Source organism: Phaseolus vulgaris, chromosome 9 (assembly GCF_000499845.2).
Source record: "Phaseolus vulgaris cultivar G19833 chromosome 9, P. vulgaris v2.0, whole genome shotgun sequence".
Lineage (NCBI taxonomy): Eukaryota > Viridiplantae > Streptophyta > Magnoliopsida > Fabales > Fabaceae > Phaseolus > Phaseolus vulgaris.
Window position 1 is genome coordinate 12,159,350 of NC_023751.2, and position 23,510 is coordinate 12,182,859.

The 23,510-nt window shown below is 28.6% G+C and overlaps 2 protein-coding genes across 2 annotated transcripts; one reads left to right on the forward strand and one right to left on the reverse strand.

Moving 5' to 3' along the window:
• Nucleotides 1-3,048: 3,048 nt before the first annotated feature.
• Nucleotides 3,049-3,662, reverse strand: LOC137822792 (peamaclein-like). Its single transcript, XM_068627791.1, has 2 exons — nucleotides 3,505-3,662; nucleotides 3,049-3,340 (listed from the first exon to the last, which is right to left on the reverse strand). Exons 1-2 carry the CDS (start codon nucleotides 3,587-3,589, stop codon nucleotides 3,156-3,158), a joined length of 270 nt encoding a protein of 89 aa, XP_068483892.1. The 5' UTR covers nucleotides 3,590-3,662; the 3' UTR covers nucleotides 3,049-3,155.
• An 8,817-nt stretch (nucleotides 3,663-12,479) lies between these two features.
• Nucleotides 12,480-15,220, forward strand: LOC137821258 (uncharacterized). The gene is made up of 2 exons (XM_068625765.1): nucleotides 12,480-14,454; nucleotides 14,938-15,220. The coding sequence occupies exons 1-2, from the start codon at nucleotides 12,657-12,659 to the stop codon at nucleotides 15,036-15,038; spliced, it is 1,899 nt and encodes a 632-aa protein (XP_068481866.1). The 5' UTR covers nucleotides 12,480-12,656; the 3' UTR covers nucleotides 15,039-15,220.
• Nucleotides 15,221-23,510: the final 8,290 nt, after the last annotated feature.

The window sequence follows — 23,510 nt, forward strand, 5'->3', positions numbered from 1 at the left end:
ACCTAAGTTTCTTTTTTTATGTACACTGCGTAGAGATTGAGACTCATCAATACTCTGCATTAGTACGAGGCCAATAGAAAGACCAAACTAGTGAAAAGAAGGTAAATTCTCTCTGCACCTCCGTATTTTCTTCCTACATTTCCATACTTTCCTTAATTCCAATACATTTCTCAGGATGGTGTCTTCTTCAATTTTTAAGTGGTAGTGGGGGTTTGTGGTGAACTTTTGTGATTAAGGTAAGTTTTGTGGTGTTTTTATAATAGTGGTTATGTTTTTGTTTGCTTATTTATTTTTTTCATTTTTTTGGAAGTCTCATTATCTAGAATAAAAACCAGTAAGATACAAAAATGAAGTACAAAACTCAAAAAAGAATTATTAATCTTCTCGTCAACCATCTTACACATTCAAATGATGAAATTACTCTATAAAACGCTATGGTTGGAACATAATGAACTATGGTGGTGTGAGGTGCAACTGAGATTATTTAAAAATGTGAATTTATATTTTATTTAGAATTATTTAAATTTTTTAAAAAGTTAAAATTGATTTTTCACAATTAATATTGGTGAATGAATGTGAAAGGTATATAGATTTAGGGAAAATTTTCTGAAAAGAGGAGGAAACTTTCCTAACCTCAACAAGTAAATAATTTGAATAACATTTTAGGTGAGAAGTGATATTAAATATTTTACTTAAATAGTTATACCATCTTTAAAAGAATAAGGTATTAGGTGTGTTTAAAGTAAGGAAAACTGGACGGGAAATGAAGAGAATATACCTGGATCTTAAGGTTTAGGTGAGATTGTCTCTTGAGGGTGATATTTTATATATTTCATTTCATTAAAAAATAATATTTAAAAAACATTCATAACTTTTTTTTAAAAATAGTGCCAATATTTGTATCTATATACCTGTATATAAATAACTTTAATGGAAGTTGTTTACTATGTATATCAGTTGGGGCGGATGAAATGGTAATGTAAGTTTCTTAAGGTAAAAATGTATTTATGAAAAATCAGGTAATTTCATTCTCATGATTATACACATTAAATATGACTCATCAATGATGATAAATTTCATTGCAAAGTGTATAAATAAGCACATCAGACAAAACAAATGTACGTCTTCCCATCATAATAATAGCAACACCCAAATATCGAATCGAGAAGAATGAGAGGAAGAAAAACAACCTAGGAAGAAGAATCAATTGTCCGGTCGATAATAAATATATTATTTTAATTGGATGTTATATGCATACCTTTCTTAAAATGAAAATAAATTATTTATAAAATATAAATAATTGTTTATATAAATAATTCTTCTTCAGTTTATAAAGAATTCCCTTTAAAGTTAAGAAACTCGTAAAACCTATATTAAAATAATATTTTTATTTATAAAGCAATCCCGTTAAAAATGCTTTAATAGGTGAAAATTTAAATCTATTAAAAAAATCATTAAATAGAAACTAATTTCAGATACCAAAATAATTAGTTACTATATTGACTAAATTAAATACCATTTTATAAAGTAAAAAAAATTATTGGTTATCTAAAGTAATTTTTAAATTGATATCTAACCATTACCTATCAAAGTTTTAACTATTAACTATTTTATATTTCAAATTAGTTTTTTAAAGACTAATTTAGAATCTAAAATATTAGCAGCTAAAATCTTGGTAGCTAATTAAGATATCAATTTAAAAATCATTTTATAAATATTTATTAATAATAGAAACAATTTTAGATACCAATAACTTTTTAGTCTCTAAATAGTATATAATTTTGTTAATATAGTGACTAATTACTTTGTTTCTAAATTTGGTTGTTATTTAATCATTTTCTTGCAGTGAAATGAAATAATGTTTATGAATATCTTTTTTTTTCCTTTAAATTTTTTATATCAATATTATTTTAAAATATTGACTAAATACTATATACATTTTAATTTTTTTTTAAAATTCTAACCTAATATGCTCATAAAACATTTAGCATTTTTTTTTGTCATTTTTCCTTCCATTTATTGTTTTTACTTTTCATTGTTTTCTCTCTCTTTTTATTAAGAGTGTGATTATTAAATAAATAAGTAATATCATCTTAAAATTATAAAGTTACAAATAAGTACGAAAATTATAATTCAAAAGAAACTTGGCTATTGTTACATTAATGGGGATAATAATATTTTTAATCATGGAGATACAAATTCTTTATCGTGAAAGTAAAAAGTCATGACTAATATTGTGATGGACCTTGATCACATACAATGTGAATATTTCTCTCTAAACATGATTTATTATGAGAATGTTGAACCATGAATAGTTTACTCAAGTCACAACAAGACTACAAGGTTGTTCCTAATGAAAAATTTGTAAGCAATTCATTTAGAAAAGCAAGTGGAAAGAAATACACTCATTTTCTGATTTATTATATTCCTTTTCAATATATATTTGTTATTACTCTCGTTACTTTCGCTATTACACTCATCATCATCCTAATAATAATAATATTGTCTTATATTAAGGTAATTAATTAAAATTACTTTTAAATGATGATATTATATTTAAAATTAACATTCTTTTATTAATGTTATTCATTCTTTATCGCATAATGCGGAATCAACGTAAAAAGTAACGAATGATTGCAAATATAGCCTCAGATAAATACTATAATACATAATATAAAACAATATAACAACAGAAAGCAAAATATAGAATTAAAAAATTGGATTTTGAATAAAAAATTATAACATCCATATATTTTCATTTTATATTTGTTAGTTACTTTAACAAAATCATCTTAGCAGTCACTTACGATATAATAAGTTAACCAAACAACTTTCCATTATAAGTAAGGTTTGAGCTAATTTTAGGTAAGAGATTAAATACTTCCATTTAGTTTTAAATACTAACCTTTGGTGTATGCAGAGGAACAACGATGGAGCCAATTAAATTACACCCAATTCATAAATATTGATATATGATTCATAAATCAGTAGAAAGGAAGATGATTAGAATCATAAATAGTAAGCTAATTAGGTAGCTAAGGCAATACATAAAGTTGAAGGGTATAGCCAGTATTATTATATTATAAGTTTGGTAGAATGGAAATGAACACATAGCAAATGGAAAGTGTTATGCAATATTGCAGGGATAACAAAATTCAAGGGCATTTGCCCTTGCCCTTGGAGTTCTTCAAGTCCCTGTAGCAAGGACACTCGTCCTTGTTTCCGTAAGTCCCAGATGGCACACAGTGGCACTTCTCACAGCAGATTCCACAGAACTTCAAGCATCTGTCCTTAACCCCGGCTTTGGCACACCTCCGTGCACACTTTGAGTCACAGAAACCTAAATCCCCCTCACAACACATCAATTCATTTCATCATCACTTATAACAATAACACTCCAATCATGAACCGTACATAAATCTATAACAACCAACATTTGAACCAAAACACATGCAGTGATATATATATATATATATATATATAACAAATGATGGAGGTTATTACCAGAACCAGCCATTGAGATTTCCAAGAAAGAGGAGCTGAGGAGAAGGCACACAAGGAGAGCATTTGCAAACACAAGCTTCATCATGCTCTTCACACGGCACAATAGAGAATACAGTAGTGATTGAAGGTTTTGTTGCGGTGGTGTGAGCCAGTTAAGGATGTTATTTATAGTAACGAATGAAGGGTAGATAGGTGTAAGGTTTTTGGAGTTTTGCTTTCAGAAAAAACTAAATGTTTTTGGATTTGTGTGAAATTTACGTGTGAAATTTATTACTGGTTCTTAGTTCGATCGAAATTTGCAAGCAGGATACAGCTGGCCATTTCCTAGAACTTGTAACATCATTATGTACTACTCATATTAGATGTTTGGTTTGTTGGGAGGATTGTTTTTTGGGTTACGTAATTATTATAACTCTTTTTATTAGGGTTTCAACATCTCTAACGTTTCATATTTATTAATTAATATTAGAATGTAGTGAGTTTTAGTACCAATAACCATTTTCTGACACGTTTTTTTCTATTGAAAAAGAAAGGAAATGACACAAAGCTTGATGAGAGGACCCATAGTTCACCCCAGGAATCTGGGTTACAGCAACAGCATATCCCACAAATTTCTCTGCGAGGCTCTCATAATGTACTCCTTCATCGTCTGCTATAAATGTTTTTTGTGCTCTTTCTTTCTTCTTCTGTTTCCTTTTTCTACTTTGTTTGCCACTTCTCTATATCACTCCACGCAAAGAGAATATCCACACCAGCTTTCACATTTTATACTATTTTGACATAATCATAATTGTGATTTTCAGAATAATATATTAAGAGTAAAATTTTATAGTCAACGGATTAGTTAATATTTTATCACAGTTTTTTTATCAGCAATAAATTAATAGAATAAAAAGGGATACTTAAGGGGTGTCTCAACCCTTATACAATTACTAGACCTGACATAAGAAGAGTTAAGGGTAAACCATTTATAATAATACAACTCATACTATATTTTATCACAGTAAATAAGACTCTTTAAAATTCATAATTAGTATGCACTATGGTATTATATTTTTTAATTTTGAGAGTTCTACATTTATTTTTATGAGTAATAATAAATAAATAAAGAGAATCACTTGAGGAATGATTCAACTTTTATACATAACAAGACAGTGTAACACATATCTCCAAAACACTCACTTCCAAAGAAGGAAAAGAGCCACCACCTAGCGAAAAACAATCAAAGCCAGTAAAGAAAAAAAACAAGATAAATCAACAAACAAACAAACTAAAGTTTCCTAAAGAATTTCCAATCCAAACTCACATACAACCATCACTCAACCCACACATGAAAACCAACCAAAGAAAACAAAAATCGAACAACTTATAACAAAACAAAGGGGTCAAACACCAATCAAAAAAGAAAAATTGAACAACGAGAACTTTAGAGGTAACCCAAGTCTAAATATTAATTATTAAAATAATATTACATAATTTAGTTAGTTAAATTTAAGTTATATGGAAAAAAACTAGCATCTAAACGTTAAAAAATATATTTATATATTTAATTTCTGGCATTGTGATGCTTGTCAGTGTTGGAAAAACTTGAGTTACCAAATAGGAGTTAAAAGCCAGAGTTCGCAAAACACAAAATCCAATTGCTTTTGCATTTCTGCAACTGGATCATCTTCTTCGGTTAAACGTATTTTCCCTCTATTCATCTCATTGGATTCTCAGCATCTACGAACAGTGCATTTGAATAGCACACAGTAATCCATTTCATCTTATAAATTCACTGTAATATCATAAAAAGGTAAATGATGAAAACAACTTTTTTCTGTTTTTTTATTTTTACATAATTATAAATAATTACAGATATTTTGTAATCAAGTTAATATTGAAACTAAAACAAAAGAATAGTTTTATAAATATATATAAAAGTGAAATAGATATTTTTATGTTCTTCAGTGCCTACATAAAAGAAGTTTTGTGAGGTATATGAAATTGCCAGTTCATAGCGTGCTAAGACCCAGAAAGAATGTACAGGGTCAGTTGTCATGATGTTACCCTTTTTTGGGACCATTCTCTGCTCTTTACCCTTTACAGTAAGCAAACAATTTGGATGTAATTCACAAGTTCGAAATAGTTGCATTGCACTTGCATGCTACATTGGCAAAAAATTATTCTTTGATTATTAAATTTATTTGCCTAACTACCGCTCTTTTTTTTCCCTGTTAAGGAGTTGGCTAATTCTTCCCATCAATTGTTTAACAACCTTCACCCAACATCTTTTTTTCAATCTGTTACTTTTATTTAAAATTTTTTTGCTGAGGAACTCGTTTGATATGGTAGAGATGGTAGTGTGTAGTAATTTGTTGTGCTGGTGGATGGCGAAACATTGTTGTTAGGTGCGATGAAGTTGTGTTTTAATGTAAGTATTTTTGTTTTCCTATGATAGATGCAATGACAATGTTGCAAAGTCGTTTTCGTTTTTTTAGAAGTGACTCATTATGAATATACAAATCCAGAACATTCAGTGTAGATTTTGGATATATTTATATTCGAATGGTAAAAAAATGACTTTTCTCTATATTTAAAAGTCATTGTTGGATGTCTTAATCAGATAACGAATACGAATAGTAATATCCAAAATTCACTTATAATTCAGTCAGAGTGATTCAGAAATACATTATTTGTGATACCAACATAACAGAATATTAAAAAAATTCTTGTGTAAGTGTTGGGTGCGTGTGAGAAATATGATGGGGGAAGAATTAGCATAAGGAGTTCCTCCCAACCCGATTTCTCATTTTCGTTTTCTCAACTTTTCCTTTTCAAACTTTGAGAATTCGCTTTTCTGAACCCCAATTCTGAAGCCGATTATTTTTACTTTTTTGGATTATTTTTACCTTTCATTGTTAGAACATTTATTGTCCTGAAATGCAACATGTCAAATATATATCTTTTGGATTGAGTCTGTTCTCTAAAGTCCATTTCAGTATTATGCAAGTTGATTTTGGATACCTGCTAATACTTTTTGCACATAGCTATTGTGTTCTCATGTGTGATATGGTGGGCATAATTTTTGTTCGGCAGCATGTGGAACTATTCGGTGGAGATGCATTTTCCAACCTAAATGGATTGGATGCCTAAATGGATTGGATGTACATGTATATAAGATATTATTGGGTATGAAGTTATGATCAATTAGATTGGACTGATTAGACACCATGTTTAGTGAGTGGACTTAATCATTGTGTCTCATTTATAATTTTTATTTAAAGATATCATTGTACTTGTAATTGGTGTGTAAGATGAAAACTTAATAATTGTCCGTGTAAATGTTGGTTATCGAATCACGATAAATCAATGCACTAACATGCGGAAATGCATGATATGAACAGTTTTTGAAACATTCCACATTCACAGTGTGGTTGATCCAAGTTGTCCCTCCAGTGATCCCTCATATGCCTACATATGCTTGGTCTGAGATCAATGACTAAGGTTCCTCTTGATGCTTCGTAGGGCACATCACATGCTGTAATTTCAAAAAGGGTGAGACGTTATAGGTAACAAACTTTCACACCTCCACTGCCTAAATACCGCGTCAATTATTGAATCATGTGGAATAGTTTGTTAGAGCTACCAAACTTTCTCACACAATCTCATATACCATTGTTTTATTATTCATTCTCTTTACTTAATTTTCGCAATATTTTCATGTAACCAACGTAGTTGTAAGGAAGGCCAGTAGCCAATTTAAGAATGATACAATTAAATATATGGAAAATGATAATGTAACAACTCAAATAGTTATATACAATGTCATAGATTTAGAAATAAATATATATAATAAAGGGTAAATTTGTAATTAAATAATATAAAAAAATATTAAAATAATAGTATTGGGAGTTTATAAAAAAAATGGATTGTACATATATTATTGCTCTAAATATATTCACTCTTAAAAATTTGGTTTTGAATATAATCTCATGCTGTTTGTGTATGTCGTTTGTCTGGTCACACTGTCTTCTTTGATTGTAATTTTGAACCTTTTAAAACTCTTATACGTTTTAAAATTATAAAATTATTATTTAGCATTTTATTAAACTTATGCTTTAATTTAAATATTTTTTTAATTATACTCAACAATTCAAAATTAATTCTCAACGAAATTTTAAACCAAACAGGCCTGATGAATAACTTGAATTTGATTCACATAGAGAAGTGAAAAACTCACTTGTGTTGGTTTTGTTTTGTTTTCTCTGAAAATATCAATGGAATAGTAGTGAAAAGAAAGTTGGGCCCAGTATTGTTTTGTGTCTTTTCTATCAACAGCACAAACATAATCAAAACTTTGTTTTAGGCCCCAGTTTTTGGGCTATTTTATCCTTCTATCTCTTCACCCACAAAGGAAAAAACATTGTTAAGCTGTAATAACACTATTATGGATATGTTCACCAACTTCTCCATTATAACTTATAGAAAGAAAAATAAATTATATGATAGTTTTTTAAAAAAATATTTTTTATCCATGCATAAATTCATTTTAACTTATGAATGAATGAATGAATTTTATTTTCTCTAAATCCTTCTTAGTAAAGTCGTTCAAATAGCTATGTTTCTTAATGTCCTGTTTCATTTTTTTTGTAAGTACTAACAGTAAGAAAAATACTTGAATGAAAAGGTTGGACGTACTTTTCTTTTCTTTTCTTTTTAAATAAAACATTTATTTTTATATTAAAGGAAATATTCTTTTTGTGTGTGAATAATTTTTTCTTTTGGTCACTATGTAGGATAAGATCAAAATAGTCCAACAAAAAATGTATTTACACTCATAAAAATCATGAAATAAAAATCAATTATAAAGACAAAAAATAATTAGTTGTTATAGTGATTAAATTAAAGAATATTTTAAAAAATAAAAAACTTTTGATTTATAAATTAGTTTCTATTATTGTTAAATAATTTTTAAATTAGTATCTAATTACCTATCAAGATTTTTTATATCAATTTAACAATAATAAAATCTCTTGTGCAGATTAGGCATATTAGAACCGTCTAGACCAGAGATTTAACTGTGCTACTTCATACTTTTACTTTGACTTGATCACACTCTGTTTTGACCTTCTATATTGAACCTCCTTCATTCTTCTAACTGCCTGCACAATAAGCATAACAAAATTCTAGGCTAGGAAGCCTGATACTCTTACCAACCCAAGTAATACAATATGAAACACTGATGTATGTGTCTTATTATTACACTTCTTCAACAAAGATATTTTAAGATAAGAGTTTTAATATAAAACATAAACACTAACCAGAATAAAAAAAAATAACATTTGTATATTATTCGTCATCCATGTCGAAATTTAAATTTAAATTATCATGAACACTTTTATACCATCTAGTTTTAAATTCTTAAAAATTTCTATATGTGGTATTGTTATATTAATTTTTTTGCCTATATAAAAAGTTTTCTGAGAGAATTGCTTAGCTAATTCATTAGTTTTCACTGCTAAAAGACACAGAGAAAAGAAACAAGTGAAACTTCTTTAGCATGACACCATGTGGATTTGGATTTGAACGACTTTAACCGTTATATCAGAGTAAACTCAGCATAGTTTGATGTGTCCAGATTATAAATGTAGTCCTTGCCATCATGAGCAAAGAAGTGTTAATGGTACGAACAGACAATTAACAATGTCCCCGCCTCAATTGTTTTGGCTTGGTTAAACGAATCTTTGAATCATGATCCAAAATAATTAATATTCTTATGAAAAAGATGAAATCTAAGAAACATTCTATTCATGGCTTCCACCTATGGCAGCCGCATATTCTTGAGACCACCACCACTGTACTTAAATCATGTTTTTAATCTATATTTCTGCTTTCTAAGAGATGCTGTGCATATTTTTATTTGAAGGTGCAAATTTAGCAATGGGACGGGACCACATTCTGGAACTGATTTGAAGGGCCTTGTTTTGCCATTTTGAAGATGTGGTCCCTCAATCTTTTCTCTTCGCCCATTACATACACCTTCGGTTTTCAAAATATTTAACTGCAGAAATCAGTGGGGAATTGTGGGCTAAGGTTGGTGAAATCCCACCATCTATTTTCAGTTTAACTTAGACTTTTTGTTCTCATTTTTACTTAAAAAGAGCTTTATAGGCATAGGTGGAGGAACTTATTAAGTTGACTGGATACGGGACAGAATGATGATGAAGTTGCATAGAAAACTACAAAAGCATCACGAGTCTACACTGTGTGCAACATTTCAAATCTTGCTTACATGATCCCCTTTGTCGCATAAGGACGACAAATTCTTGCAAGTAAGAAAAGTTAGAGAAAAAAAAGCCTCTCATGAACTAGTATTTGATTTAGAAAGTACTGTCGGGTTATCGACCAAAGAAAAAGAAAGTAGTGTCTGTCGGGGACGTTTAGCTTCCAACAACGAACGTAGAATCGTAGATCATGAGGGAGAGCACCGCACCGAACCAAACTGCTTAATTGAGACAAACTTGTCACAATAAAAAAAGTATTTTGAGATGTGTTGAATTGTCCCAGTGCACTGCATGCATGCTTTTTCTCTCTACCTCGTGCTCTTTCTTAATTTGTTGCTTTCTTCTACACTATGTTTGTATTGCACATTGAATATAACTACATGTGTATGTTAAAATGTTTTATTATTTTAGGAAAGAAGACGTGTCTTACGCAACGATAAAGAACACCTTTTCTTCCAGAAAATGCCTCATATTTATGTTCCCTTTTCTTTTTATGCAGTGGTCGTACATAGATTTTTATTCAATTTTCAGATTTAAGTTTTTGAACATATTAGTATGTATTTTTATAATTTTAAATTAATGGATAACATAAAATAAATAATTTAAATGAATATTAAAACATGGATAACAGAAATATCATTGATTCTGATGATAATAATAACAATAGTTAAGTTACAATTATAATCCAAATATATCTTAACACTTTTATTAATTTGAATTTATAAATATTAATTAAACTTAAGAAAAATATATATCTTCTATCAATTAATTATTTAATGCAAACAAATAACCAAAATCAAAATTTGAATTTTAAAATTACAATATTTTAACTAATTAATTAATTTATTAATTCATTCAGTATAAGAGAAAATGATTTTAACGGGAGTTTATTTTTACATTATCTAGGGTTAAAATTTAAAATTTCTATTAAGTCATTTATTCAGGGTTGTTGTTTTTTCGCTAAATCATATATGGAAAACGTGTTCTCTAGGATTTTTTTAAACCTCAGGAACAGTCTTTCAAAATCCTTATTAAATATCATGGATTTAAGAACTTCCGTAAAATATCATGGGTCTCAAAACCTTCATAAAATAATATGGGTTTAAAAATATTTGTAAAATACCATGAGTTTCAAAATTTCCATAAAATGACTTGTCGTCTGAAATAACCTTCAACCTCATTTTTCACCATCTCTAACGATCCTCCTGACCTCTCTCCGACACAGGCTCAATGACCACCAACAAGAAAAATTAGAATTACATACAGCCAAAATTCGTATGTAAGACCAAATATCTGTATGTAAAACATAGTTACATGCGGATTACATACGAACAAAAATCCGTATATAAAACTATCGTAGGTAAGTGTTACATACAGATTCTGGATGTAATATTATTAATATCATTTATATTATTTAAATTATTAATATTATTAAATATTTTTAATATTACTAAATATTGTTAATATTATTAAATATTGTTAATATTATTTAGTATAGTTAATAAATTTATTTATATTTAACACAATAATATTTTCTATTATATTTTTCAAGTTTTTTTATTGTTTTTATTTATATTTATATAATAATATAAATAATATTTATATTATTAATAATTATATTTATATTATTAATAATAATAAGTATAATAAAAATTATAATATAATAAAAGAACTTATGTGATGTAGTGGTTAATGTCGTGGGCATTGAAGGGATTTGACTTCAAAATCCCATCTATTGCAGTTTTCTTTTAACATTAATCTATATCTAACTTATTTCAAAATTAATTAAAAAATTAAACGAAGTGTTAGAATCCGAATGCATGTATGGTTGAAATACATATTATCCAAAATTATTTTAGTGAGTTTTTAAAATAAAGTTTTGAAACTTATTAGAAAACTTATTTCTAACGTAAACTTTCAAAATTTTAGAAAATGTATTTATAAAATATATTAAAACTATATAGTTTTTAATTATTTATAAATAAATTTAATTATATTTATTTATTGAAGTTTGAAAAATCTGAAGTATTTTTATTGAGGTTCTACAATAAATCTTGAAATTTAACGAATTTTTTTGAGATTCGAAGATTAAAAAAAACATTCATTATTTTGTCGAGATTTTAAAATAAACTTTTGAAATTTAATAAAGGTTAAAAAAACTTCTTCATTATTTAAATTAATTCCTAAGATTATATTAACCTCTATTAAAATATTATTTGTTTTTTTAATGATTCTTTATCTTCCTTTTAAAAGGAAAAAGAAAATAAAAGATTAAATAATCACCTTAAAATTTGGATTCGTTATAGAATTAACACATTGAAAATGTGTTGTATTGAACATAAAGAAAGTGGAAAAAAAAAATAGCACAGATAATAGGTCATTCCAAGCAAGATTATTGGAGGTATATGCGTTCGTCTTAATTGATATTATGCTGAAAAATAGCAGAAAAGACTGTGATCTGTATGAAAAAATGGTTTTAGAATAAATTAATCCCTGAGAGCAAAAGACTATATATTGCTCTGTGAAACATGAACGTATTCTATCTAGATTTGAAAATTCACAAGAAATTAATAACACTTAGGGTCATATATAGAGATTAACCAATTGCATAAATTATTGAGTGTATTAGAATTTTTGAATTTGAATTTTGGAGATCCATCTATCTTAAATAGTTGAAAGGGATAGTTTTGTCAGGAGCAACTGTAAGGATAATGAAACTGCTTTATTGGATAATGAAAGCCTCCCATGAATGCGGCACTAGGTGTTGATAAATTATTACATCATTTTTTATCATGACCTATTTCAACCCCTTTGGCTAAGGTTCCTCATATAACACAAAGAACAACCCAACTTTCTAATCTCAGAAATCAATCAACTAAGACAGCTATGAAGTCCCAAATGAAGAAAAAGAGAGTAACCCCTATTCCCAATACTCCTTGCAACATCAGCGATGAGCTTTGCATCAACCCGCGTTGCTTCTTCTGCAGCATGGGAGAACCAGATGCATCTCTCAGAAGAGCTGAAATAACGACTTGCTTCAAAGAACTATTTCAGGGAGAGAATCATGAGAAACACGTGTTGGTGCTGAGTGGACTATGGCACATCGCAATGAGCCAACCCAACGACCCAGAGTTCCCATCCCTCGGAATATTCAAGTACATGGCAAGTCTAATCCACAAAGGGATAAACGACAGGCACTGGCTTCACACAAATCAAAACATATACATGCCCTATTACGCTGCTCATATCATTGGCTCATACACAATGAACAAGGAGGAGTTTGCACAACTAGCCGTGCAATCAGGCGTGATACCCCCATTACTAGACTTGCTTAGGGGGAAGATGAGTTGGGTTGAGCAAAGAGTTGCTGTTCGAGCACTTGGTCACTTGGCCAGTTACAAAAGCACGTTTGAATCAGTAGTACAGCAGGAGCAAGAGGTAGTGAAGTTGGCCTTGAACTTGGCTTCCACTTGTTTAGAAGTGGTCTATGTTGACTTCGTAGCTGTGAAGGAAAACAAAAGGCTCGAGTATCACAGAAACTTGCTTACTAGAGGGGTTGGGGATTTGGAGATGGAGAATCGCAAGGCAGAGGAATGGGCTAGCCAGCTTCAGTGTTGGTCTCTTTACCTTCTGAATTGCTTTGCTTGCAAAGATAGGGCTCTGGATCTCATATGCAAGAAGGGGTTTCTCAAGGACTTGTGCGATATGTGGGGAGGGTTGATAAATCACACGTCACCAGCAGGGGTTGGACTGATAAGAATCTTGTGTTATAGTAAAGAAGGAAGGAAAAACATTGCTGAGTTACCTAAAGTTGTGAACGCTTTAGGTAACCTTTCCAGATCTTCAGATGATTGGCAGTATATAGGTATCGATTGTCTTCTTCTCCTTCTCAAGGACCCAGATACGAGGTACAAAGTTCTTGATGTTACCGCTCCTTACCTTACTGATTTGATCGAACTTACAAACCTTGGAGATAAATCAAACGTGGGTGAGACCGTCACAAAGGTTCTTCTTAATTTGAAACCTAACATACAAAAGGTTGGAGCAGTATTGCAAGAAGTGATGGACTTGAAGGTTGATAGGAGGAACAAGGAGAAGGTACTCTCGGAGGAAAAATTAGAGGAAACAAGGGTTCTGGTGAGTTTGATAAAGCAAGAAGCGAATCACAAGTTCAGGTTGGGAAAGGTGGAAGAAGCTTTAGTGAAATACTCTGAAGCGCTTGGTGTTTGTCCCTTGAAGTTTAGAAAAGAGAGAATGGTGATTTATAGTAACAAAGCTCAGTGTCATATTTTACTTAAGGACGCAGATTCAGCGATCAGTGACTCAACGCGTGCTCTTTGCCTATCCAACCCCGCAAACACCCATAGGAAAAGCCTTTGGAGAAGGTCACAGGCATATGACATGAAAGGAATGGCCAAAGAGAGCCTCATGGACTGCATAATGTTCATGAACAGTAGCATCAAGTCGGGTGAAACCATGCGTGTCAAGATTCCATACCACCCTGCGCGCATGATCTGCAAGCACATGGATGCCACGTGGCTTTTTGCCACTGCTCGATCAAGGGTAGAAAAAACAATGCAAGAATTGAACCAAGTTGGCGGGCATGCTCAGAACCAAAAGCAACCACGTGATCATAAGGCCATGATGACCATGATGATACAAAACAGAAACACTCACATACACGGTAATTAACTCTATGCCTTGCTTATTTAACTGTTGCTTACATAACTAGAGAAATTTTCTTGAAAAAAATTATTCACAGACAATAGCATTAATGTGCATAAAATGCAACCATTGATGCATAATACTCAAACCTTTTAGCTGTTAGACAGATCTTAGTAAGTTTTGACCTAAGTCAAGAATTTATAGCAGAAAAGAGTTGTTGATGCTGAAATTAATAAACATGCTATATATCAGTGTAATCGGGAACTATTTTAAAGGAACCTTTGATGTGAAAAATAACATCTTAAATAAAGTTGATCATTTTTGCTTCGAAGTTGTGTTCTCTAACCATTTTCACACACACTATGAGTAATATTAAAATCAAGTATTAACATAATTTGAAGTAAATATTTTAGCTGACTTGAATTTAGAGTTCATATGCTGTCTTTACAGCGTTTGCGTGCGTGAGGGTCAGAATAACTTTTGGTGTGAACTACTTTTTCAGGTCTGTCAACCATTATTGAAGAACCTTTTAACGCAAAAGAAGGTGGTAGGAGAAAGATGGAAAGGGCGAGAAGGAGATTGAAGAAAGGTGGAGCAACGTAGGTCAATTTAAATGGCTTGTTAGATGCGTAGGAAGAGAATATTGTGGCACCCAGCTAGCTAGGTTCCATATTTTGGCCACTAGTTTAAACTTACACATATAAATACTTTCTTTTATGTACTTTAATTTGTCAGTGGCAGATTAGAAACCGAACCAAAATGGCTCTCTAATCTATTTTGCATATGAAAATGGAAAATGAGTAGTACGTAATGGAATGGCTTATTATAAAAGAATGGCGTGACTGATATAAACCAGCAGAACCCGGGAAAATGGAGAGGACCACATCTCCATTGTTAATATAATACTATATATAATGTAACTCACTGCTCAAATTAAAAATACCAACAACAAGAGTACAACACAGAATAAATTTGTGTTGGTTTGGTATTCAAAAACTGGTTTTCTTTTACAATTATGGTGCAATCTCATCAAGAAATTACCATAATGGACGGAATCCAAAAAATCTATAAGGATATGGGTTCGTGTGCATCACTTCATGTAAGAAAAAATTATGTTTTATCAAACAAAACTTTAGTTTCAACTTAAAATACTTAAAATTTAAAAAGAAATTGTGGATGCAGAAAATAACTTCTGTTGTAAAATTTTCATTCACAAAAGTCGGATTCATTCAACACGAAACTACTTTGACTTATTAATTTATCTAATAAAAGTTGTGAACGGGAAAATCTGTTCACTTTCTTAAAAAACAAAACACGACTTTAATACAAAATTAATCAATAAGTCTGCGTAGTTTATGTTGCTGATAAAAAAAAATAAAAATTATGTTGATTATTTTGAACTAAATTCGTCATCAAGCATAAGAATTTAAAAAAAAAAGCATTGAACTCATGCTCCTTAACAGTTTTATTAAAGTAATGTATAGTGTTCATGACTTTTGCATAGGTTGAGATTTTTGTAATTCAGCTATCATGCAATAAGGCTCAAAAGCTCACAATAATTAGCCTTCATAACTCTGAAATTAGTTTTTGGTATAAAGAGAAAATAAAATAGATCCTTATATTCATTAAAAATAAGAAATAACTTACTTATCTAAATATATCACTATTTTATTATATGGACCTACGTTATAGTAAATTATAAATTGTAATAAAATTAAAAGTTGGTATTTCAATTGATATGGTGAAAAAAGTGTTAGGTTACTGAGTATTTGATGGTATAGACAAATTGTTTAAAGTTGTGACAACTTAAATTAGTTGAGTAAAGATAGGTGATACTATTAAGTACAAATTCAATTCAACAATGTCAAAAAATATATAGGAGCAACAATGTCAAGAAATATATAAGAGTTGTTTATGGTAAACATAATTTCACTACAGATATAATTGGAGTCGTGTTTATTATACATAATTTTACTACAAATAAATGTAAAATTATCCTTTTTATACATGATTTTACCTTTAAACAGAAAATTAATATAATTAAAGTTGATAAACCTTTCATGAATAAAAATTATTTTAAAACAAATTCGTTTTTAAGGATACGATTTCTTCATATAGATTGAAGGCGGCGTTTTATAAACACAATTTCTTCTTTAACAGATTGAGTTTTCAAACGCAACTTTTTTTTATTTTATTTTCAAAAATCTGCTCATTCCAATAATTTAGAATGAAATGGAACAAGAGTGGTAAAAAAAATAGAAATCTTGAATCCACGGACTCTATAACATAACATGTTGAGAAGTGTACTTTAAACCTAACTCAACTTTATAAAATCAACTTATAAGATGATGTTTGCATTCACTTATTTGTAATAAATTATCATCATCTCTAGTAAATGTGGGATCTCCAACATTATTCAAACTTTATTTCAAGCTCATGAAGTGCTAAATCATTGGAAAAATGGAATTGAAGCTTGATTTAGAAACAGCAAGATGAATTGAGTAGTTTTACAATGACTAAGTTGTTGGATTTGTTTACTTGTTTAGAGTGCACAAATTTAAGTTACAGTAACGGCAACAAAGTGTTGCATCTCACAAACTGAGCAATAGAACTAGTCCCCATCTTTTGAAGATATACACAAACGGCATGTTAAAATATGTGGTTTAATATAAACTTTTGGAGAGGTAAATGTTATAAGGTTCAATTCCCTATTTAGTACCATTTACACTTTTATTTCTCCATTTAACACCATTTTTTTATCTAGCATCTTTTTGTTTTTATTTCCTATCTAGTACCCTTTTATTTTTTATTTCCCTATCTAGCACTATTTCAAAAATAAATAAATAATAAATTATTATTTTTTTGATAATTTTAATTTGGAATGTATTAAGAAATAAATATTTTTAATGTTTAAAATAGTTAGAAATATAATTAATGAATAAAGAAATAAGTTTTTACAAAATAAAAATAAAAAAGTAATAAATTTAAAATGTTTAGTTTAAAATTATTTTTTTTAAGAATGAAGAAAATAAAAAATTAAACCCTACAATAACATAAAAGTTGAATCTATAAACATAAATTAGTATTTTTATTATTATTGATGATGTAATCATGTTAATTTCAAGTAAAAAATATAGAACATAATTATAAAAAAACAAATTTAATTAGTATTAATTAATAGTGGACACACAAATAATATTGAAGAGTTTACCTTAAATGCAAAATCCTAAAAAAAACTAATGCAAATGTTACCCTTAATGCTTAAAAATGAGAAGAAAAAATGCAAAAATAAATAATTCTAGAAAATAAAAACAACAACAATAAAATAAAAACAAAAAACAGAAATAAATAAAGAAGGGTAGAAAAAAAATAATAACTAAAAACATAAAAGATATAAAATAAAGGCAAAACAAAATAAGATAAAGATAAAATATATAAAAAAAATCCAAGTAAGTTAAATATAAGAGATATAAGGCGATACTAAATAAGTATATGTTGATCATAAAAAAAATGAAAGATGGTCATTTATTTAATATTTTCTTCAATGGTACATTAAATAGTTTGTGCGAAATGAAACATAATTAATGATGAGAAGTGCCACTACAAAAAAATCATGAAATATAAAGCAATTTTTAGAGACCAAAATAATTAGTTACAATAGGAACTAAAATAGAGACCATTTTAGAAACTAAAAAAAAAAAATTGGTTTCTAAATTAGTTTCTATTATTTTCTATTATTGTTAAATAGTTTCTAAATTGGTATCTAATTAGCAACTAAGGTTTTAATTACCAATTATTTAGTTTCTAAATTTGGTAGCAAACCTTGGTTGCTAATTAGATACCAATTTAGAAACTATTTAACAATAATAGAAAATAATATAAACTAATTTAGAAACCAAATTTCTTTTTAGTTTCTAAAATGGTCTCTAATTTAGTTACTATTGCAACTAATTATTTTGGTTTCTACAAATTGGTTTCTATTTCATAATTTTCTTGTAGTGTGCACAATCCAGTAATGTTGGGACAAGTTCTTTATGTGTCCTGGTGTTTAACAATATGAACATTTTCTGTTTGATCATGATGTTCTCTTATGTCCATATCAATCCTTATTCAACTTGTTTTTTTTTTATAATTATGTCATGTATTTTTTACTTGAATTAACATGATTACATCCTCAATAATAATAAAAATAAATATTAATTTATGTTTATAGATTCAACTTTTATGTTGTTGTAGAGTTTAATTTTTTATTTTTTTCATTCTTAAAAAAATAATTTTTAAACTAAACATTTTAAATGTATTACTTTTTTATTTTTATTTTGTAAAAACTCATTTCTTTATTCATTAATTATATTTCTAACTATTTTAAACATTAAAAATATTTATTTTTTAATGCATTCAAAATTAAAATTATCATTTTTTTAATTTATTATTTATTTATTTATTTTTGAAATGGTGCTAGATAGGGAAATAAAAAATAAAAGGGTGTTAGATAAGGAAATAAAAACAAAAGAGTGCTAGATAGGAAAATAAAAACAAAAAGGTGCTACATGGGAAAATAAAAATGTAAATGGTGCTAGATAAAAATTCACCTCTCACACTAAAGTAAAAATACACATCATAAGTCCACAATATAATATTAAAACAATCAAACTCCAGAATCGGATGGTTGAAAAAAAAACCGCAGAAATTACTTCTAACATTATATACTTAATATTTTATCCACAAATTAAACTTTCTCATAATTTTACAATTTCTTTTACAGTTAATAATTTTATGATTATATTTTGGTTAAAAGAAAAATTCTAATTGGTTTGATGAAAATAAAAACATATCTAATGTAATATTTTTACAATAAAAATTATATAATTATATAATTTTTTATGAAGTTTTATTTTATTTTAAGTAAATCCACCATGTTAATTGTATATTTTAAAGAACATGTTACAAATTTTGTTTTAGTGACGTAGAATAGAAAATAAATAGATAGATAGTGAGAGATTTTGCAATATCTATTGTCAATTTGATGTAGAAGATACTACATTAGTATTATCACCACCTAATGTAATATGTCATTTAAAAACAAAAGCAAAATGGATACATACTACATTAGGATTTTCACTTGAATGTCATTTAAAAACAAGGCTAAAGCAAAATATTTTATGCATCTTGTATATAATATGCATACACATCAAGTATAGTCTTAATTGGTGTATACTTTGTACATTAGTAATTAATGTAGAATGTACATTTTTTTTCAAATTAATTTATTTATTTTCCTTCTACCACACATGTAAAGATAGAAAATGTAATTAAATTTTTATATTTAACTAACTTATATAATTTAATAAAAGTAGATATATAATATATTTCTATATTGAACTAAATTTTTATGTCTAAATTTTCTGTATATAACACTCATTCTTAATATAAACGTCTATTCCTATATTCTAAATTGTAAAAAAGAACATATATTAAAATTTGTAACATTACAAGAGAATCATAAGTGATGCAAGGTAAAGGAAATGATGATGTGGCATGGAATTGCCTATGGTTAGCATAGGCATTGGGAGTAGCTAGTAAGAGAGAATAATGTAGTGAAGTTTTGTGCTGAAACTTTTTATAATTTTTTGTTCACGCTTTAGTTCAATTCGTGCAACTTATAAAATTGTTTTAATTATAAAATAAATGACTTTATTTGAAACTCAAAACTTAAATTAAGACTCTTACCATATCATCTCATCATTTTTATTTTATTTTATTTTTCATCATATTTCAATAAATAAAAACTCTTATAAAACCTATACCATATATTTAAGATGTAAATTAATATTCCTCTATTAGAAATACTGTAAAAACAATTAGTTATTGATGTGAATGTAACTACAAGAACACATGATTCTTGACATTCTTAGGAACAACTTGAGCTGGATTTAAAAGACACTCTACTTTAGAATTGGATCAATGTTCTAAATTCAAGAACTCACCAAAACTAAGCACCAACCAAGACTCATATTGAAGTCCATGTATTGTCAAATTGAATCAAAACAAAAGGAAAGAAGAACAAGAATTAAAACTGGACAGAATTTAAATGATAGCTACTGAACCAAAACAGAATTAAGAACACAATGCTGGAAACACAAAATAAACGGTAGAAAAAGAAGTAAACTCTAGGAATCAAAACTACCGAATGGAAAATTGAAGAAAAGGGAAGAAGAACACTTATAGAATAAGATGCTTGCTGGATTTTGAGAATTGGAAGAAGCCATTCACGCCACTTGGAACCTTGAACCAAGATAAGTGATGGAGTGCCACCACTTGAAGCTCACCATAGCTCACAAGATAAGGCAAAGAAGAGGAAGACTCAAAACTCACAAATTCTCTCCCAAATTGAGTATAGTCTCTCTACTATAAAATTCCAATCTGAATTGTACAAGCTAAGCACCTTTATTTATAGCCTAGAGGTGCTGAAAATGCAAGCTAAATGGCACACAAATGCAATGAAATTCGGTTTGGCACCCCCTAGGCTCCTATCTACACTCCCCACTAGACTCCCTTACTACTTACACCTTTTTATTACATTCACACCCCTATTCTATAAAAGAAATAAGAAGAGCCATTTTATTATACTCTTGTCCCAAAGCTCTTGCCATGCTCCTAGTAATTCGTTGGGCTTGGGCCCCTTGTTGGGCTTGGACCCCTTGATGGGCTTGGGCCCCTTGTTGGGCTTGGGCTTCATGGCCTAGAGCATCCTCTACTTGGTTTCCATCAGTTATTCTTTTGAATTTAATAATATATTAAAGCATAAAATTTAGAAAACAATATCGTGTATCAATACTTTATGCATTTATTTAAAAACTTAGTTTTATAAAAAAAAAAAGTTGAATTACTTTTATAAATCTATTTTACAAGTTTAAATTTCAACTTTAGTCTAAAAATGTATTAACACTTTTCCTTTCCTTCTACGTTATTTAACTATCTCATTTGGATTCAATCTCCCATTATAAAAAAGTTGGCCCATCATGAATAGAGAATGATAAATATTACGTATTTGTAAAATTTAAATAACATAATAAAAAAAAAAGTTGACCATTTAATTTTTTTTTTCTGTTGGATTAATAACGATGATGTTTTTTCTTTCCTTCATACTCTTAACTTCCATCTACAATCCCATTTTAAAATGAGTAAAATACCAAATTTCTTCAAAATATTGCTCACTTTTCTCTCTCAGTCCCTACATATATCTAGTTCTTTTCCTTGCTTTTATTTTTATGGGTTGTGAAATACTTTGAATTTCATGGCCAAAGCACAATGTACAAGTATTTTAGAAAGTTTCACTTATAGATTGATTGCATAATCAATAAGTGACTTTTTGGAAGTGACATTAAAAGGTATGAAAAAAACCAATCTTCCCTAAAACAATCGATGTAAAAAAGTAAGGATTTGTTTGAATTTTAATTGTATAATTTCAAAATTAAAATTATTTAAAAAAGTTGTGATTTGAAAAAATTAAATTTTTGATTTGTTGAACATATTTTTTTAAGTTAATTTAACCTTTTAAATTTCACAATACAAAAAAGTAAAAGAAAATTAAATCCCGTAATATATAATCTAAAATATAAAATTAACTTTCAATTTGTACAATTTGAATGTAAAAAATTCAAAAAAATATGTTAAAAAATTTAAAATTCAAATAAAAAATTTAACCTTTTAATTATACATTCTTAAATATAAAAAATATCCAAATGGTAAAATTCAAGATGAACTCCAATTCAAATATTTCTAAAAGTAAATTAAAACTCAAACAATTTGTTGTTTTTATTTTTGAGTTTATTGTTTCAACTAGTTTGTTATAATAAGATCTATTTTTTAGGAGAGATAGAGACGATTTTCTAATCACTAGACTATAGGTTTGTAAAGCATAGAGTTTGTTTTCTACTTTTGTGTAAAAGGCTATAAATAGCTAAAGGTATGTTTAATTGAAAATACATTCTCTCTATTTAGTTTTTCTAAACTTTATAAGTTCTGATTTTCAGCATTTAGTATCAGAGTTAGGAAAGGGGCCTGACTAGAATAGGAGTGTGAGAGTGAGTGAAGCATATGACAACCTCAAAGAAATTTGTGACCCCAAAGTTTGACGGCCATTACAACCATTGGTTAATGTTGATGGATAATTTCTTAAGGAGCATAGAGATGTGGAATCTGGTGAGTGAAATCTCACATGAATATGCTTACTCTTCTAGATATGTGTCATGATAGGGTTTGGAACTGTATCATGGTCTTCAAAAAAATAACCAGAGACTGAATATATCACAACAACATATCAGTGTATATGACTCAAAAGGATTATAGAGAAAGTGATAGCAGTTTTGCCAATTAGTTGGTTAAGAATCCAATTTTTTCATGGAAAGAGTAAGCATATTCATGTGAGATTTCACTCACCAAATTCTAGATCTTTATGCTCCTTAAGAAATTCTCCATCGACATTGACCAATGGTCGTAATGGCAGTCAAACTTTGGAGTCATGAATCTATCTGAAGTTGTCATGCTTCACTCACCCTCACACTCCTATTTTAGTCAGGTCCCTTTCCTAGCTCTGATACCAAATGTTGGAAATCAGAACTTATAAAGTTTAGAAAATATGAATAGAGAAAGTATATTTCCAATTAAACATACCTTTGGCTATTTATAACCTTTTACACAAAAGCAAAAAACAAACTCATCGTTTTACAAGTCTATAGCATAGTGGTTCGAAAACCGTATCTATCTCTCCTAAAAAATAGGTCTTATTATAACAAATTAATTAAAACAATAAACTCTAATTGTGGTGTTGTGGAATTGAAGTATTGTGATTCTCAAGAACAAATTGCAGATTTGATGACAAAGCCACTTAAGCAAAGCAACTTGAGAAACTACGTGCTATGCTTGAAGTAAGCTAAATACATATGTTTAGTTAGTTTAAGGGAGGATACACTAGTTATAATTTTATTGTTTATATTTTGAGTTTATTGTTTCAACTAGTTTGTTATAATAAAACATTCTTTAGAGGAGATATAAACTATTTTCTAGCCACGC

What these genes read in the sequence shown, in the direction of transcription:
- LOC137822792 (XM_068627791.1), bottom strand. Translation starts at nt 3,589, where the DNA reads ATGATGAAGCTTGTGTTTGCAAATGCTCTCCTTGTGTGCCTTCTCCTC. An exon ending in AATCTCAATGGCTGGTTCTG is followed by an intron (nt 3,341 to 3,504) that starts GTAATAACCTCC and finishes AGGGGGATTTAG; the next exon opens with GTTTCTGTGACTCAAAGTGT.
- LOC137821258 (XM_068625765.1), top strand. Translation starts at nt 12,657, where the DNA reads ATGAAGTCCCAAATGAAGAAAAAGAGAGTAACCCCTATTCCCAATACT. An exon ending in CAGAAACACTCACATACACG is followed by an intron (nt 14,455 to 14,937) that starts GTAATTAACTCT and finishes CTACTTTTTCAG; the next exon opens with GTCTGTCAACCATTATTGAA.